Source organism: Macaca mulatta, chromosome 6 (genome assembly GCF_049350105.2).
Source record: "Macaca mulatta isolate MMU2019108-1 chromosome 6, T2T-MMU8v2.0, whole genome shotgun sequence".
NCBI classification, from domain to species: Eukaryota; Metazoa; Chordata; class Mammalia; order Primates; family Cercopithecidae; genus Macaca; species Macaca mulatta.
In genome coordinates, this window is record NC_133411.1 from 79,994,642 (window position 1) to 80,012,292 (window position 17,651).

Sequence of the window (17,651 nt, forward strand, 5' to 3'; positions counted from 1 at the left end):
ACTGTGCCCTGCTTTTTTTTTTTTTTTTTTTTTTTTGAGACGGAGTCTCACTCTGTCGCCCAAGCTGGAGTACAGTGATCTTGGATTACTGCAACCTCTGCTTCCTAGGTTCAAGTGATTCTCCTGCCTCAGTCTCCTGAGTAGCTGGAATTACAGGCACCTGGCACCATGCCCGACTAATTTTTGTATGTTTAGTAGAGACAGGGTTTCACTATGTTGGCCAGGCTGGTCTCAAACTTCTGACCTCAAGTGATCCACCCTCCTCGGCCTCCCAAAGTGCTGGGATTACAGGTGTGAGCCATCACACCTGCCTAGGATACATTTTTAAAAATGAGATTGCTGGGGTCTAAAGGTAAGTGAATATTTAGTTTTGCTAGGTATTGCCAAATTTTCCTCCAGAAGGGCTATGCCAATTTGCATTTCTGCCAGCAATATATGAGAGTGTTCATTGCCCCAATGCCTTGCCAACAAATGTCAAGTCTTAAAATTTTTCTCAATTTGATTGAAGAGAAATAATAGTATTGTTTTAATTTGAATTTCTCTATGAGTGAGTTTGAATGTTTATTTCATGTATTCGTGGGCCAGTTTTATATCATTTTTGTGAGTTGTCTGTTCATATATTGTCTCCATTTTTTTCTATCTGAAAAAATGTGTTTTGTCCCTCCATTTTTTTTTTTTTTTTTTTTTTTCTTTTTGAGACAAAGTCTTACTCTATCGCCCAGGCTGGAGTGCAGTGGCATGATCTCAGATCACTGCAATCTCCGCCTCCTGGGTTCAAGCGATTCTCCTGCCTCTGCCTCCCGAGTAGCTGGGATTACAGGCACCCGCCATTATGCCCAGCTAATTTTTGGTATTTTTAGTAGAGATGGGGTTTCACCATGTTGTCTAGGCTTGTCTTGAACTCATAACCTTGTGATTCGCCCACCTCAGACTCCCTAAGTGCTGGGATAACAGGCGTGAGCCACCACACCCAGCCTTGTCCCTCAATTTTTAAGAGTTCTTTATTTAAAGGAATATTATATATCCTTTCTTTTTCTCCCATGGTATGTATTATAAATATTTTCTTCCAACTTGTCAGGTGTCTTGTCTTTTGTTGTGGTGTTTTTGCTATATAAATTTTTATTTTTATGTAGTCAAATTCGTCAACCTTTTCTTTTGTTGCCTCTAGATTTTGAGTCATGGTTAGACTTAAAAACTCTGTACCAAGATGAATACTCCCAGATTTTTAATTTTTTAAAGCTGTGAATATTTGATGAAGAAAATGTCTCCTCGAGTGCCAATTTGCCTCTAAACAAATATTTATAAGGAAAGAATACCAAAATAAACCCACCTGAAGTTTTTGTTTTTGTTTTTAAGATGGAGTCTCACTCTGTCACCCAGGGTGAAATGTAATGGTACAATCATTGAAGACTCAAAGCTCACTGCAGCCTTGAACTCCTGAGCTCAGCCAATCCTCCCGCCTTAGCCTCCCAAGTTGCTGGGACTTCAGGTGTACGTGCCCAGACCAGCTCCCCCTGATAACCACAGGTAACCCCTCAATAAATATTGAGTGATTTAATGATGGAGAAGAAAATATTTTAAAGTGTGTTAAAGTGGCTCACAGAAGTTTCAGAGGAACCACACAATCAGATTAATGAGTGTACCTAATTTCTCTTTAATTCATTTTTGTGAATAAGTAAATATATGCTGTGTGTGGGGAGATGGGTTGGTTTGGCTGTAGTTCACTAATATTGCTTACATTAGACTTGATATTTCCAGGATCTTATCACATTCCATCTGGATAAATTGAGCTCCAACTATCAGATCAGGAGAAGGGTGATAGCTCTCTCCATGTACTATTTCTCCTAGGATAGGGGACTGACTTTAGGGGGATTCTATGATTACTATGGAAAAACATTTCTAGGGCAGGCTCCCTCCCACCTCCCAATGTTGGCCCTTGCTATTCCTGCTGTGTGAACACTGCCCCCATGTACACCAGGCATGCTCCCTTGTTCACATCTGCTCAAATGTCGCCTTTTCATCTGGGTGAGATCTTTTCTGACCAAGCTATCTAAGATCGCAACTTCATGGCTCCCCTTGGCATTCCCCGTCTCCTTTCCCGAAATACTTCTCTAGCATACTGTGTATTCATTTTACTTATTTGTAAAATAAATTTGCTTCTACTGTCTATTTTAGTCCATTTTCATGCTGCTGATAAAGACCTACCCAAGACTGGGAAGAAAAAGAGGTTTAATTGGAGTTACAGTTCCACATGGCTGGGAAGGTGGGAGGTGAAAGGCACTTCTTACATGGCGGTGGCAAGAGAAAATGAGGAAGATACAAAAGCGGAAACCCCTGAAAAAACCATCAGATCTCATGAGACTTATTCACTACCATGAGAACAGCATGGAAGAAACGGCCCCCATGACTCAAATTGTCTCCCACGGGGTCCCTCTCAAAACACGTGGGAATTATGGGAATACAATCCAAGATGAGATTTGGGTGGGGACACAGAGCCAAAGCATATCATTGTCCTTCGTATCTGCCCTGCATTAGAATGTAAGCTCTCCAAGGACAGAAATTTTGTTTCATTACTCCTGTATTGCCAGCACCAACAACAGTGCCTGGTACACTCAATAAATATTAAGTGAATTAATGATGCAGAAGAGAATATTTTAAAGGAAATGAAAGTGGCTTGCAGAATCTCCAGAGGGACCACAGAATTAGGCTTGGAGTCTACAGAGCAGGAGCAATGCCCAGATGATACCATCAGATCATCAGGTGAGCCCCACCACTGCCAGCATGGGCAGGGGGCTTGCAGCCTGTATTGTGGATGCTGAGCACTAGGACCCTCTGTCAGAACCACTGGTGAAATCTTGGGGAGCTCTCGTCAATAGAGTCTCTCCTGTCCTTGGCAAAGTTGATCCCAACAATCACTGTCTTTTTACCTCATTTTCTTTGGAATTAAATCCTTAAGCGAATGCATCTGATTGGAAGAACTAGATCACTTGCCAGAGTCCAGCTACAAGGGAGCTGGGAAGGTGAGTTTCTGGCTTTTACTTTGAGAAAGTCAAAGGTGGAAAATTTCCAAACATAGGACGCTTGTCCAAAAGGGAGTAGGCAGAGAAAAAACCCCAATGCACAGGCAATTTAGGTACCTATTATGACCAAACAGAGGTGTAAGCCAATGTCTCCAGTTAGGAAGTTAAGAAACAGGCCTCAGAAGGGTTCACAGTATCATGTGGTATATAGAGTGAGACTGAAAGGAAATGCTATGGACAAATTGGGTCAGGAGGAGAAGGATCTGTAAAGCTCCTTTCTAAAATTAGGGGTATAGGCTGGGCATGGTGGCTCATGCCTGTAATCCCAGCACTTTGTGGGGCTGAGGATGATGTATCATTTGAGGTCAGGAGTTTGAGATCACCTGGCCAACATGGTGAAATGCAAAAATTAGCTGGGCGTGGTGGCGAGTGCCTTTAATCCTAGCTACTCGGGAGGCTGAGGTAGGAGAATCTCTTGAACCCAGAGGCAGAGGTTGTAATGAGTCAAGATCGTGCCACTACACTCTAGCTTGGGTGACAGTGAGACTCAGTCTCAATAAATAAATAAATAAATAAATAAATAAATAAATAAATAAAAGGGGTTTTATTACTGACTTCTACTTCAGAACACGATCATCTTTTCATCTTAGGTCATGTGATACAATTAATCAGACAAATTATCCCATTAATAATAAGAATTAAGTGGTCACTCAACTTATGTATGCTATTGCTACCAGGAAATGCAAGTGACTGGCTTTTAGGTAGCCAAGAGTCTCCTGAAAATTAATCCACAATTTGGGGAATATGAGTGAGTGTGCATTATTTTGGGGGTGAAGGTTTGAGCGTTTTTAAGATTCTCAAGTGGGTTTTGACCACACTTCTTCTCTCCACTGAACCCTTAATGCTTTAATGGAACCTAGTGGGCAAACAGGTCATTCTTTTTTCCTTACTCAAATTTGAAATACTGGGCTTGGCAACATTTGCAGAGGAGGACAGAATAAACTTTCATTCAAGTTGATCATTTTAGTTGGAGGAAAACATGCCATACCATAGACCAAAGATGATAAGTTTCCCTTTTCTGTTGCCAAGTGCACAGATTTGGATCAGCATTGTACCATGGCGTATGTTTAACTTATAGCGAAACAATTACGTTTTGATGCCAACAGAAAAGCAAATACATGTTTGTTATGATTAATGATTCTTTTGCGCTTGGAGCTTTAATCTTGCAGTGTGGTGTTTACTTATTATGGTTTATACAATTTGTCATGCAGTCAGTATCAAAGGTGAAAGTCAAACTGCAGTACGTGCGGGGTTGTACAGAATACCATTTCCATTCTTTCTTAAACACTTTAAACCAGTTTCTTACTGCATCTTACATTGTACAAAAGAGGAATGCCATGTTTCATACTAAGGAACCTTTTGAGGACTTTATCTCATATTTGTGATCAAATCGTTTTAGTGGCACATTTCAACAGTGCCAAAATGACTGGCCAAACAAATAGATCTTGTCCTGTGTAAGTGTGATTGAGGTGTGAGAATGGTGGTAAGATTTGATTTTTATATAGTGATTGTGGAGTACATCATGAGTGTTCTAGGGGATTGATAGAAATTATACAATTGTTAATAGAAACTATAAGAGAATATTTGTTATTTATAAAGCCAAATGCAAAACCTTACAGAAAAACTGTCAAGGGTAAATGTCATTGTGTGCTTTTTTCTCTCTTGGCTGATTTATCCCCTTGACTGCTTATTGCGATTCCATTGGCAGCTCCTATTCACCTCCTTTATCTGTATCTCCTTGCACTTCACAAGACGCAACTAATTCTGAAGACCTTAAATTTTAGAAGATAAAGACAAGGAAGTTTATATCTGCAACTGTTATGTTGATGACAGCTATGAAGGGTTTTCATCTGTCACATGTTTGTCTCCATCCAGAGCCCCCAGGAACCCAATTTCACCTGTTATAAGAGGTTCCCCACCAATAAGTCCACATAGGGTAGAAAAAAAGAGAATGTAAAGATAATAAAGAAGACTTTCCTGTTAGAAAAGTTGGAGTTTGAATGGGAGCTTATCCTTTCCATATTAAGTAAGACTATTATGTCCCTGGCTCCTCAGCTGTAGAAAAAATTAACATAATTATATTGAGGCAGAGGATTGAAAGGGAAAATAGGAAAAGATAAAATAATATGAGTATGTAGTTTCTGGAGATAAAGTTTTAATAGGGCCTTTGGAAGATAGATGTCCCATCTTGCCCCAGACCCCAGGGATGAATTACTAAGCGTTTCCTGTAAATTGAGGGATAGAAGTATCACTGAAGCCAACATTGTTTATTCAACAGTTTCTATGTTTCTTCCACAAGATCTTGCACTAGGCATCAGAGAATCAAAGATGATTGAATCCTGTTTTTGACCTTACCTAGCCCTCAACTGAGGGAGATGGAGGCAGAAACAGACTATCAGAATGCCACATGCTAAGTCTGGTGATCAAGATATGCACAAAGTAGGCGGTAAGTATAAATAAAGATGCCTAACCCAGCTTGGCATGGGTGGGGGTGTTGATCAAAGTTTTCTGGGAGGAGAGTCTGAGCTAAGGCTTAGGAGATCTGTAGAAAAACAGTGAGAACTGATACTGTTTTCAGAATTTATGCGGCTGAGCAGACCAAAGAGATGGGAAAGCTGGGGTTGGTGGTGAAACCAGGTGGATCAGGGTAGCAGTGGTTGGCACAGTGATTTGGCTTGGTTTGGCCACAAAAAATATGACTCCTGAGATCTTCTGACACTCACTGCATGAGGCCATAGAGGATATTGGTTAAGAATATGGGCTCGGCTGGGTATGGTGGCTCACACCTGTAATCCCAGCACTTTGGGAAGCTGAAGCAGGAGGATCACTTGAGGTCAGGAGTTCAAGACCAGCTTGGGCAACATGGTAAAACTCCATCTCTACAAAAGGTACAAAAATTAGCCAGGTGTGGTGGTACGTGCCTGTAGTCCCAGCTACTCAGGAGGCTGAGGTGGGAGGATCATATGAGCCTGGGAGGCGGTGGTTGCAGTGAGCCGAGATGGGGGGCCACCATTCTCCAGCCTGGGTGATAGAGCCAGAACATGTCTCAAATAAATAAATAAATAAATAAATAAATAAATAAATAAATAGAATATGGACTGTGTTTGAATCTAGGCTTTAGCACCTGTTAGTTTCTTCCTTGACTAAAAGGAGACACCTGTAGTATCTAATAGTGTTGTTATGAGGATTAAAGGAGTTATGTTAGAGCTTAGAAGTGTGCCTAGAACATGTTAAGCGTAAGTATTGGTTGCCATTATTGTGATTCTGAGATTGTGATGCATAGTACAATTCCCTGCAGGACTGGGTGACTGAGACCAGTGGCCAGTGAGAAAGTGGCTCCCTAGAAGCCATTGCCAAGAGTAGCTCTTCAGAAGGCAATTCGAGCTATGCTGGTATTTCCCAAGGGCAGAGTCAGGGAGGAGTCTAACCGAATTACCTGAGGAGCATTGTCTGGGATTCACCCTGGAACGGCTGAATCAATATCTCTAGGGGTGGAGCCCAGGACTGAGTAATGGGAAAAGGCTTCTGGTGATATTTCTGCCCAGGTCTCCGGCCTGACAACGCCATTGGCGCTGCCCAGCCTTGGGATATCAACTGGACAGGGGAATTCATTTAACATAGATGTGTGCTGAGAACAATATGCTGCTCTGTAGTTTTTCTAAATACACAGAAGAAATTGTCTTCCTTTCCACCCTGCAATTTAATGCTTCAATGTGCAAGTGTCAAGAGATAGGGGGAGACAAAAGGGAAAAGGATGGGAGCAACAGAAGAGTTTGCCAGCAAAGAGGATAGAGGGGATAGTAGGGCGGAATGCCCTGGGCTTAGAAATTTGACTTCAGAAAAGCAAGAGATGGTCTGAGGAAGACTTTGCAACAGGCTTTGTGCATCTTGCATCACAACCACCCATGGAAGACACTGAGTAACATGGTTAGATACAAGCTAACCATGGAGGAAGGGAATGAGATGGAACTGGCCAGGCCTGAACGCATCTCCACATCTGATACTGGGAGGGAATGTCTCATGTGGGTGTTTGGCAGGAAACACTCTAAAACAAGCACTCTTGCCACAGCATAACTAAAGGCATCTTTGTTAATATAAAACCTATTTATTAAACTATGAAACAGGAAAAAAGAAAAGACACAACCATTGTTAGGGGTTGCGAATCTCAGAACTTAGAACGCCCCACAAGGAGAATTCTACAATGTCACTCGCCATCCCTGGGGGTGGTGTAGTTCCTATAACTTCCCACCTGGCTCTGGGGTAATACGATAGGCCAGTGACATTCATTCCACCGGCGTGGGCTGGCCTGCATGCTGTTGTTTCTTAGAGCTCTCCTGAGGCCTGCCAGGTGACCTTCTCTTTGCTGAAATGAGGCATTCAGTAGGGTGTTAAGACACTGGGGGTTCATGTAGAGATATGTGAGACTTTTTTTTCTATTCCATAACATTGTAAATAATTTTTAAGTTGCCTTAATTTTTAAGAATTATAGAAGAAACACATGCACATTGTAAAACAAACAAACAAACAAAAAACAAAAAAACCCTGCCCTTAATGACCTTGCAATCCAGCAGGGAAGATACAATAATAACAAAAGTCCATTTCCTAAGTTTCTGCTGAGTACTAGGCTCCAGTCTTCACCACAACCTCAGAAATGCCTCTGAGAGTCGCACGATGTTCTTCATTTTAAGGGCAAGGAAGGTATGTTGTAGAAAGTTAAGGGAACTTGCCAAAGGAACATAGTGAAGCCAGCAAGTAGAAAGTTAGGTCTGTCTGATGACAAAGTTCTTGCTGCCTTTTCTACTCAATCACCTTGCCTTTTAACCAGCAAATGATAAGTAACTAAAGCATGATATGATAACTATTATTATAATAGTATCCTCAAAGTACTACAGGCGTATGGCTGAGAAGGGAGAAAGGCTGATTCTGGCACCATGTGCAGACTGGGCATCTACTCCATATTGGTTCAAAAGGGGCATATAGTTGAGAGTTAATACATCTCTCCAGAAAATTGAAAAAGGTCGTAGAAGGTTGAAAATGAGTGAATGGAGCAGGGCCAATCAATCAGTTGCTTTTAGAAGTAAGTAGCTATTAGAGTTTTTCTTGTTTGTTTTTCAAGCTTGTTTCTTCTGTGCTTTTTAAACTCTAAGTTTATTCATTTTTCTACCTTTTTTTTTTTTTTGAGACGGAGTCTCACTCTGTTGCCCAGGCTGGAGTGTAGTGGCATGATCTCGGCTCACTGCAACCTCCGCCTCCTGGGTTCAAGCAATTCTCCCTGTCTCAGTCTCCCAAGTAGCTGGGATTACAGGCGCCCACCACCATGCCCAACTAATTTTTCTTTTTTTTCTTTTTTTGTAGTTTTAGTAGAGACGGGGTTTCACCATGTTGGCCAGGCTGGTCTCGAACTCCTGACCTCAAGTGATCTGCCCACCTCGGCCTCCCAAAGTGCTGGGATTACAGGCGTGAGCCACCATGCCCAGCCCTTTTCTACCTATTTCTTTATAGATAATAAGTCATTTTCTAACTACCTATCCTCCTCTTTTAAACTTAAAATCTTTTGTCTGCTTTGTTTTCATAGTGAACAGCCATTTTTCTTTACTCCTGGAAATCCTGTATTAATAGGAGCAGCAATGCACTCAGCTTAAACAGCTACATGTTTCCAGCCCCCTGTAATGGATAGCGGTAGCCAATGAGATGTACCTAGGAGTTGGGTGAGGCTTCCAGGGAAATCCTGTAAAGGAGGCTGACTGGCCCGGGAGGTCTGCCTCTTTTCCCTTGCTGTTTCCTCCTTTCTGCCGAGTGGAGCGTAGCTATGATGCCTGGTGCTTTAACAACTATCCTGCAATTATGAAGCTAACTTGAAGATGAAAGCCAGTACTAGAGCTGGTAAAGCAGGAAGGTAGAAGGAACATGAGGCCTTTCTGATAATGAAACTATGAACATAGCCCAGGACTGTCCACCTCTGGACTTCTTTGTCATAAGAGAAAAGCAAACCTCTGTCTTGTTTAAGCCATTGTTTCTTGAGTTCTCTGTTGTATGCAGCCAAACCTAATTTATACCAACGTGATTCCTCTAATCTAGATGGGTTACACTCTTCACCAGTGCATGATTGCTGCATGCTCATTAGGATCAGTGCATTCACTCTTGCTGGTTATCTGGCTTATAATGTTCTCCGTTCTGCCTTTGTAAAGCCTTACTGTCCTTCAAGGTCCACTTCTTCCATGAAGCATCTTTGGCTTCTCCAGCCTTCATTGGCCTCTCTCCTTCCAACTTCCAGGCCTTAACATACTGCACAATTTGGCAGGAAGCTGTACCACCGAGCACTGGTCACTATTGGCTGTCCGTGTGGGTCTGCCTTTCTGACTCTACTGTAAGCTCCTGAAGGGCAGAGCAATGTCTTTTACTGCTTGTATTCCTTATCTGGGCTCATGTCTTTCTCTAATCAAAAATATTATTTTCTTTTCACCTTGGCCCTTGGTAATCTGCTGCTGTTTCCCAGAGACACTATAAAAGGAAAACTTTTTTTCTCTTCTATAACATTGTAAATAATTTTAAGTTGCCTTTAATTTTTAAGAATTATAGAAGAAACACATGCACATTGTAAACAGTATATATAGACATTTGTAAATGCAAAGTTAAAGGGTTGTTTGCTAACCACCCTCTGCCCCAATCCTACTCCTCTCCTGAGATAACCACTGTTGACAGCTTCCTGAGTAGCTTTATAGACCTGCTGCAATCCATTTATAATCATACATTGATCTATAAACATTTGTTAATATAAAAATGGACTCCCAGTAAACATAATGTTCTGCAACTTGCTTTTCTCACTCAGTAGCCTATCCTGGATATCTTTCCATGTTAGTACATCTAGAGCCACACTATAATTTTTTGAAATTATACTTTAAGTTCTGGGGTACATGCGCAGAATGTGCAGGTTTGTTACATAGGTATACTCGGAGCCACACTATAATTTTTAAACAACACATAGTATAGGTGTTCCATAATTTATCTAACCAAATAACCATGTAAACAATTAGGTTGTTTTCAATTTTTGCTGTTACAAAAATAGTGCACTGAGCATAGTTGTATATGTATCCTCATGCCTTTGCATATATCTTTAGGATAAATTATTAGAAGCAGACCTATGTTCCCCTTAATTCTGAGCTCAGTAATATTATATCTTTAATCATTTATTTCACTATCGTTTCTCTCATCTCCGGGAATTCTTTTTAGTGGGTTGTTGGCCATGTGAGATTAATCTTGAACACTTTCATTTGTGATTTCATATTTTTTGTGCATTTCTATTTTTAAAAACTTTCTGGGATATTTCCTTAACTTTATCTTTAACCTTCTGTTGAATTTTTAAAGTTTACTTTCTCATATTTTTAATTTTTGAGTACATTTTCTTGACCTCTGATTGTTCCATTTTCATAGTGCCTGTGCTTGTTTCATAAATATATTGGTTTCTTGTATACCTCTGGAGTATATTAATGAAAATTTCTGCAAAGTTCTCTTTTTTCCCCTGTATTATCTTTGTTTTCTTTTTTCTGTCATTTAATTCTATAGCTTAATTTTGGACTCCCAACTAGGCAATATGACTAGCTGTCCATCTTTGAGGTAGTATCCAGGCATCTGTGGTTTTTAAAATTCCCTGGGTTATTCTGAAACAGTTCCAGTTCCATATTTTGGCTATTAATGGTGCTGCAGTAAACATGGAAATGCAGATATCTCTTTGATATATTGATTTTCTTTCTTTTGGATATATACCCAACAATGGGATTACAGGATCATATGGAAGTTCTATTTTTAGTTTTTTTGAGGAACCTCCATACTGTTCCCCATAGTGGTAGATATACAAATTTACATTCCCACCAGTAGTGTATGAGGGTTCTCCTTTCTCCACATCCTCAGCTGCATCTGTTATTGCTTGTCTTTTTGATACAACCCATTTTAACTGAGATGAGATGATACTGCCTTGTGGTTTTGATTTGCATTTCTCTGAAGTTTCCAAACTTAGTTCTTGGGTTATATGTTATGAACAATCAAATATATCTGAATGAATTTTAAAAAGACTTAGTTAAAATATTTGTATATAGTTTTTTTGAAGGGTGGGAAACTGATTCATACCAATTTTATTTATAGATTTTCCTGTCTTTTCCCTTCCTCTGCCTGCTCTTTGTAAATAGAAAAACAGGATCTTGATCCTCTTTAATGAGTAATAGCTGTCCAAAGCTATACGTGCATTTTGCAACTTCCACATGACATCATGTTCAGAACATGAGAGCTTCATTCTCACCATCTGTCATGTCACCAGAAGTCTTAAATATAATTACAGCCCATGTGACAGTTGCACACCCATTATTTCCCACAGGTATTATCAGTGACTAGTTGAAGCACCCTAATTAAAATGGTGTTAGTGTCTCAATTATCAACTCTGTTTTTTAAGGGTTTTTATTATATAACTATGAAAACTTGCTCTGGGCTGAGATTTAACATGTTTATGTCAGTGTTCAGCAGGTGTTAGAGGACTGGAGAAATGCTAGATTTTGAGTTGTTCTTCACACCTGAGCACTCTGGTGGTGTGCCTGGCAACAAAACTGCTGACTAATGGAAGATTTATAGACAAACCATGCATTTGGAACATCATCCAGCTGGCCTGCCTTGTACAGTTACGCCCTGGAGATCGAAAAGGGGCCTTTCAGTTGTTTTAAAATTTAAAAGGTTGCCTACAACTTGAGGATACCTGGAACCATTTTGGCAAGAAAAAGCAGTGATCTAAATAATCACTTTCTGAGATGAAGACTGTTCTAGATCCTAAGAAAAACCTCTGTAGTTATTGGCCCTTCACAAGTCAAAAAGGTCTGGCTCTCTTGAAGGCCAGGAGATATAAGCTGAAAATTGGTTTCCTAGAAATTTGGGTTTGGAAGGTTTAGAAAGGAGCAGAGTAACTGATTATCTATATAGTTATGGATTGGTTGACAGGTGGAAAAAAAAAAAGTATCTGGGCTAGAGTCTAAATACTTCCCAAACTACCCTTGCATTTCAGGATGCCCAGGAAGGGTGGTTCCCTCTCTACCCAAAGCCCTTTGAAACAGGACTGTGCGACAGAACTTTCTCTGATGATGGAAATATTCTCGATCTGTGCTGTCCAATGGGAACACGTGGCTATTGAGCACTCAATATGTGGCTACTGCAATGAGGAAATGAATTTTTCATTTTACTTAATTTTAATAAATTTAAATAGCCACATGAGGCTAATAGTTATACTGGAGAGTAAAACAGTCAGTAATTTTCGTTGGGGTTACTACATTGAGCAGTGACGATGGTGATGTTCTTTAGCTACAAGTGGCCACATCTCAGTATTTAGGAACTGAATAGAATTGGTGTTTCCTATAAAATGGAATCTCATTATTATATTTTCCTCTTTTCAGAGTGAATCCCCTGAGAAGTTCTTGAGGTATGGGCCTGGCTCTAGAGGGTAAAAAAATTGCACCTAAAAGAAGGTCAGGCCTGGCGCAGTGCTCACGCCTGTAATCCCAGCACTTTGGGAGGTGGAGGTGGAAGTGGGAGGACTGAGGATTGCTTGATGCCAGGAGTTTGAGACCAACCTGGGCAAGACCCCATCTCTACAAAAATAAATAAATAAATAGCCAGGTTTGTGGCACATGCCTGTGGTCCTGGCTACTGGCTACTTGGGAGACTGAGGTGGGAGGATTATTTGGGCCTGAGAGTTGAGGCTGCAGTGAGGTGCAATTGCACCACTTTATTCCAGCCTGAGTGACAGAGTGAGACCTTGTCTCAAAAAAAAAAAAAAAAAAAAGTCAATATGCAAAGGAAGGGTCTCAATACTGTGAATCTCTAGAGACTGGCTCTGGAGGTGGAGTAAATCTCTAATGATAGAATTTTAGACCCTAAGGAATCAGCTGAAAAGAAACAACGTTTCATCAATGGAGCATCCCCAGTGTTTCCAAATTGCACACATGAAAACTGTTGAACTCTTCATAATTATTGGGCTGGCTCCACTCAAAAGGCATATTTATAATTTCCCCAATATCTTCTTTTTGCTCATATAAATATCAATGTGAAAGTATCAGCCACAATGAGTTCCATGTGCTTTCCTGAAAATACCTGAGACTAATATGGACTTGGAGAACATAGCTGCATGATGACTTTTGTAGGCTCTGGGCCCTTTTGCCTTCATATGCCCCTTCCTGCAGAAAAATAAAAATGTAAATAAAAATTATATTTCACTCTTGCATTGTTATAGATACAAATATATTAATACTAAATATTTTTTAGTATTAATACTAAAATAGAAAATACTAAAACATTTCCTTTGACCTAAAAGTTCATTTTTCTCTTTGGATTTTAAAAGAAATTAAAATATTTTTTGGCCCCTATAAGTATTATAGACCTTAGGCACTGAGCTTGCGATACCTGATAGGTAAGTTGCCCCTTTAGGGAAGATCTCATACTGAAAACTGGCCAAAAACAACCTATTATTTTCTTCAAAGATTGCAAAATATTAATTTTGTGCATAGTTGGTGCTCAATAAATGCCAATTGACTAAAAATATTCAGAGATGTTAAGACTTCTCCTGTAACAAATCTGAATATTTCTCTCTAAATCTCTCTAATATTTTGCTTCTCAGAGTATTGTCCACAGTCCAGTAGCCTCAGCCCCAACTCAAACTTGTCAGAAATGAAGAATATCAGACTCCACCTGATACGAAGTCAGAATCTGCATTTTAACAAACAAGTGACTCATGTGCAGATTACACGGAAGCCCTGCTCACAGGCAACTTAAACCTGATGGTTTAACATTAGAAATGGAAGAGCTGATTCCCCTTAACCTCATATAATTGAGGGCAATCCTCACCCTCCTCCAGTGGCAATACATTCAGTTCCTTTAGTCAAGTGGTTCCCAACTTTGGTTGAACATTGGAATCACTTGGAGAGCTTTCAGAAATGACCAATACATGGGCCCCATTTTCTGGAGATTCCGAATGATTGATGAGGTTGGAGTTCTGGGAATCAAGAGTGTGTTAAAGCTTCCCAGGTGATGCTAATATGTAGCCAGAATGAGAACTACTGTGCGGATTTCCCCATGAGATCTGTCCCCTGGCTTTAATCATGTTGGACTCGTCTCTGTGTTCTCCAACCTTCTTAGGCTGGAGACCCAAGTTTATAATCCAGAAATAATTTCTTGTCTTGGGGTCTGCCATGCCCTATTAATTAACTCAAAGCTCTGAAGCCTTCTCCTAATACATCCATACACTAAAAGATTAACTGCCACCATTTTATGAATCCTTATTGTGTGTCCTATAATCACTTTCAGTCACGTAATTCTCACAATGATAGTAGATGCTATTCTTATGCCCATTATACAGATGAGGAAATGGAGGCTTAGAAAGGTTGTATCTTCCCAAGGTCATCCTATTTCTATTCCAGAGTTTGTTCATCTCCTATTAAATCTACCATTTTCTAGTATCTTGCTTTCACTTAAGAAACACTAGTAATTTCCTAACTCACATGGCTAAACATCGGATTTACAATTATTCAATTTTTGAGAATTATTGACAAAGGAAATATAATAAAGGCCAGGAAAGAATTAAATACATAATATAATTAGCAGTGGTTATAGTTCATTAAAGTTTGAAAATGGTGACAGTTTTCTTCTTGCATAATGGATGTGATAGTTCGATTAAAAAACAAATATTAAATACTCCAAAAGTGCCCTGCATTGGGACTGTGAAGATTACAGGGGTGAGGAACAGGCTTTGTCCTTGAATTTCAAGTTGAAGAGAGGGTAAGAGCCTGCAGTTGTCCAACATGTGACAGTTAATATAATCAGGTGCTACACTATGTAGTAAGGCCATTATGCTTTGCCAAAGTTCAGAGGGTAGCAGAAACCAGGACAATGTAAGGATTTATGGAGGAGGTCTATCTGGAGTGAAGTATGTAAGGATGAATGGGGATTGAATCTCTAGAAAAGACAGAGCTGAGCTAGGACATTGGCATGATACTCACTATCATGAAAGTTAGAATTTCCCCAACTGAATGGTCAGCCTGGTTTCTTGCTGCCTGAATGTCCCTTGTCTGTAGAGAATACATAGTCTTTGAATTCAAAACAAATGCTGTCCCAGCCAAGCTTAGCGCCAGCAATGTCCTGAGTGACCTACATCTGGAGCAGTGAAATCAATCAGATGCAAAGGGTTATTTACACAACTGATAGCTTCCTGCCTCAGACAGTCACGGCTTCTTTTAAGGTTGCTGGAGCAAACACTTTGCTTAATATTTGAACCTAGAGAAGTTGAAAGCCAAGTACTTATTTAAATATTGATCAAGCTCGGGGCTTGAGAGCAGGCAAGAAAACTGCAGCTAGCATTGTATGTCCTTAGTGGTAAGAGTTTCACAATTACTAGTTTTGCTGGTTTCTTTCTTTTTAGTGGGGAAGGGACTTGGGGATAACTTCTTATAATATTTGTTCCTCTTTCCACATTTTCTGGTTTTTTAAAAAAACATATACATACCTGCCAGAATTAAAAAAAAAATAGAGATTCAGTACTAGTGATATGAAAAAGGACAATAACAACAAAGGTTTCTAACACATCACCATGTTTATTCATCAGAGTTTGAAAATCATTTTTGTCTGGCATGTTGATTTAGTTCATCTTCAGTTCTAGCGATTCTCCTGCCTCAGCCTCTCGAGTAGCTGGGATCACAGGCCCGCACCAACACACCCAGCTAAATTTTGTGTTTTTGTAGAGACAGGGTTTCACTATGCTGGTCAGGCTGGTCTCGAGCTCCTGACCTCAGGTGATCCATCCACTTCAACCTCCCAAAGTGCTGGGATTACAGGTGTGAGCCACCACGTCCCGATCGAAATTTTTTCTATTTTTGAAAAGAATATTACTGCTGTTATTATTATTATTATTATTATTTTTGAGACGGAGTCTCGCTCTGTCGCCCGGGCTGGAGTGCAGTGGCCGGATCTCAGCTCACTGCAAGCTCCGCCTCCGGGGTTTACGCCATTCTCCTGCCTCAGCCTCCCGAGTAGCTGGGACTACAGGCGCCCGCCAACTCACCCGGCTAGTTTTTTAAGTTTTTTTAGTAGAGACGGGGGTTTCACCGTGTTAGCCAGGATGGTGTCGATCTCCTGACCTCGTGATCCGCCCGTCTCGGCCTCCCAAAGTGCTGGGATTACAGGCTTGAGCCACGCCGCCCGGCTACTGCTTTTATTTTTATCTTGTGTACCTTGACAATGAGCAGGAACTCTTTTTTTTTTTTTTTTTTTTTTTTTTTTTTTTTTTTTTGTGGCAGCGCCTGAGGCCAGGCCTTGAATTCACAGCTCTGTGGGGCTGAGCGGTGGAATCAGCTGGGATGACAGCCCAGGTCAGCAGCGTAATGCCAACGTTGGGGCCCTTTTCCCAAGGAGGAATTGTAGACTTTGCCTTGGAACAGGGCTAAGGCCATTCAGACACACGATGGTCTTCTCTTACTAATCTCAGCCTTTCTCAGCATTCCTATCAGCAAGGTGGGCTGGGGAAGGTGGCGGCTGGAAGGGAGACAGAAAAGGCCCAGGCCCAAGAGAAGTGGTGGCAGCCTGGGAGCTGGGCTCCTTTCTGGCTTGGTATCTTGGTGGCCAGCTTCCTCGGGCCACACCTTTGTTATGGTTCTGTGGGTAGCCAGTCTTAAAAGGAAAAACAAAGCAGAGACTCAAGGTGATTTTATAAATTTTATTAGAAACTTTATATTTCAATACTAATTTCCTTACAAATAGTCTTAACTACAACACTTCCTGCCACAGAAGACTCAGATCGGTAATTGTACCTTTAAAGCTGTAACAATGGTCTTAAGTCTGTATGATGAAAGCCTGACTGATGAAGAGGCTTGGCTTCTGCTCTTGGGGTTGTCATCACATCTAAGAGGAAAACCGCTTTGGAGGATAAGGGAGTCCCCTTCACATTGCTGTTCATTGTAAAAGTGGTTATGGTTTTCATACGTTTTTGAATTAAGACTTGCAGCCACTTGCGTGGATAAACGCGAAGGGAATCGCAGCTTGCAAAGCTCGGCCGGGGAACATGAGCTTCAAATAGAGGGCAAATGCTGTTTTTAAAAATAATATTTCCTATTGTAATAGACCTGGGCCGTATTATGTCACGGGTGTGGTGGCTTTTGGCTGGGAACACCCTGAGCCTCCCTTGGGCCTGGCACAACTCCTTTTGCGAGCCGGCAGCCCAGCGCCTTCCTCGGGAGGCGCCGAGGCGTGGAGGCGCCCGGGGCGCAACTGGCCCTCCTGTGGCCCGGCAGGTCCGCGCCAGCCTCCGTGCCTCAGAGCTCCGGGCCGGGGGAGGGAAGCCGAGGCCACCGGCCGCCGCCCCGCAGCGGGAGGGGGCTGGCGGAGACAGCGCGGTCGGGGCAGCTTCAGGTTTCCTCCTGGAGCCGGTGTCGGGCGAGGCAGGCGGGCGGGCCTCGCCATGTGATGCTGCCGCCGCGAGCCGGGCCGGGAGGTGGGCAGGCGGGGATCCAGTGGCAGGGGGGAGGCGCGGGGGGGGCGGGGGCGTCACCCGCT

General features: G+C 41.5%; 1 protein-coding gene across 2 annotated transcripts in view; it reads left to right on the forward strand.

Annotated features, from left to right (window-relative positions):
- Window positions 1-17,274: 17,274 nt before the first annotated feature.
- Window positions 17,275-17,651, forward strand: part of ARHGEF28 (Rho guanine nucleotide exchange factor 28) — a 313,068-nt gene continuing 312,691 nt past the window's right edge. The window contains exon 1 of one of the 2 annotated variants that reach the window (XM_078004863.1): window positions 17,275-17,589. In XM_078004863.1, the coding sequence (XP_077860989.1) occupies window positions 17,562-17,589 (28 nt within the window). In that variant the 5' untranslated portion in view covers window positions 17,275-17,561. The remainder of the gene's footprint in view (window positions 17,590-17,651) is intronic. The other variant, XM_078004862.1, reaches the window with a different exon arrangement.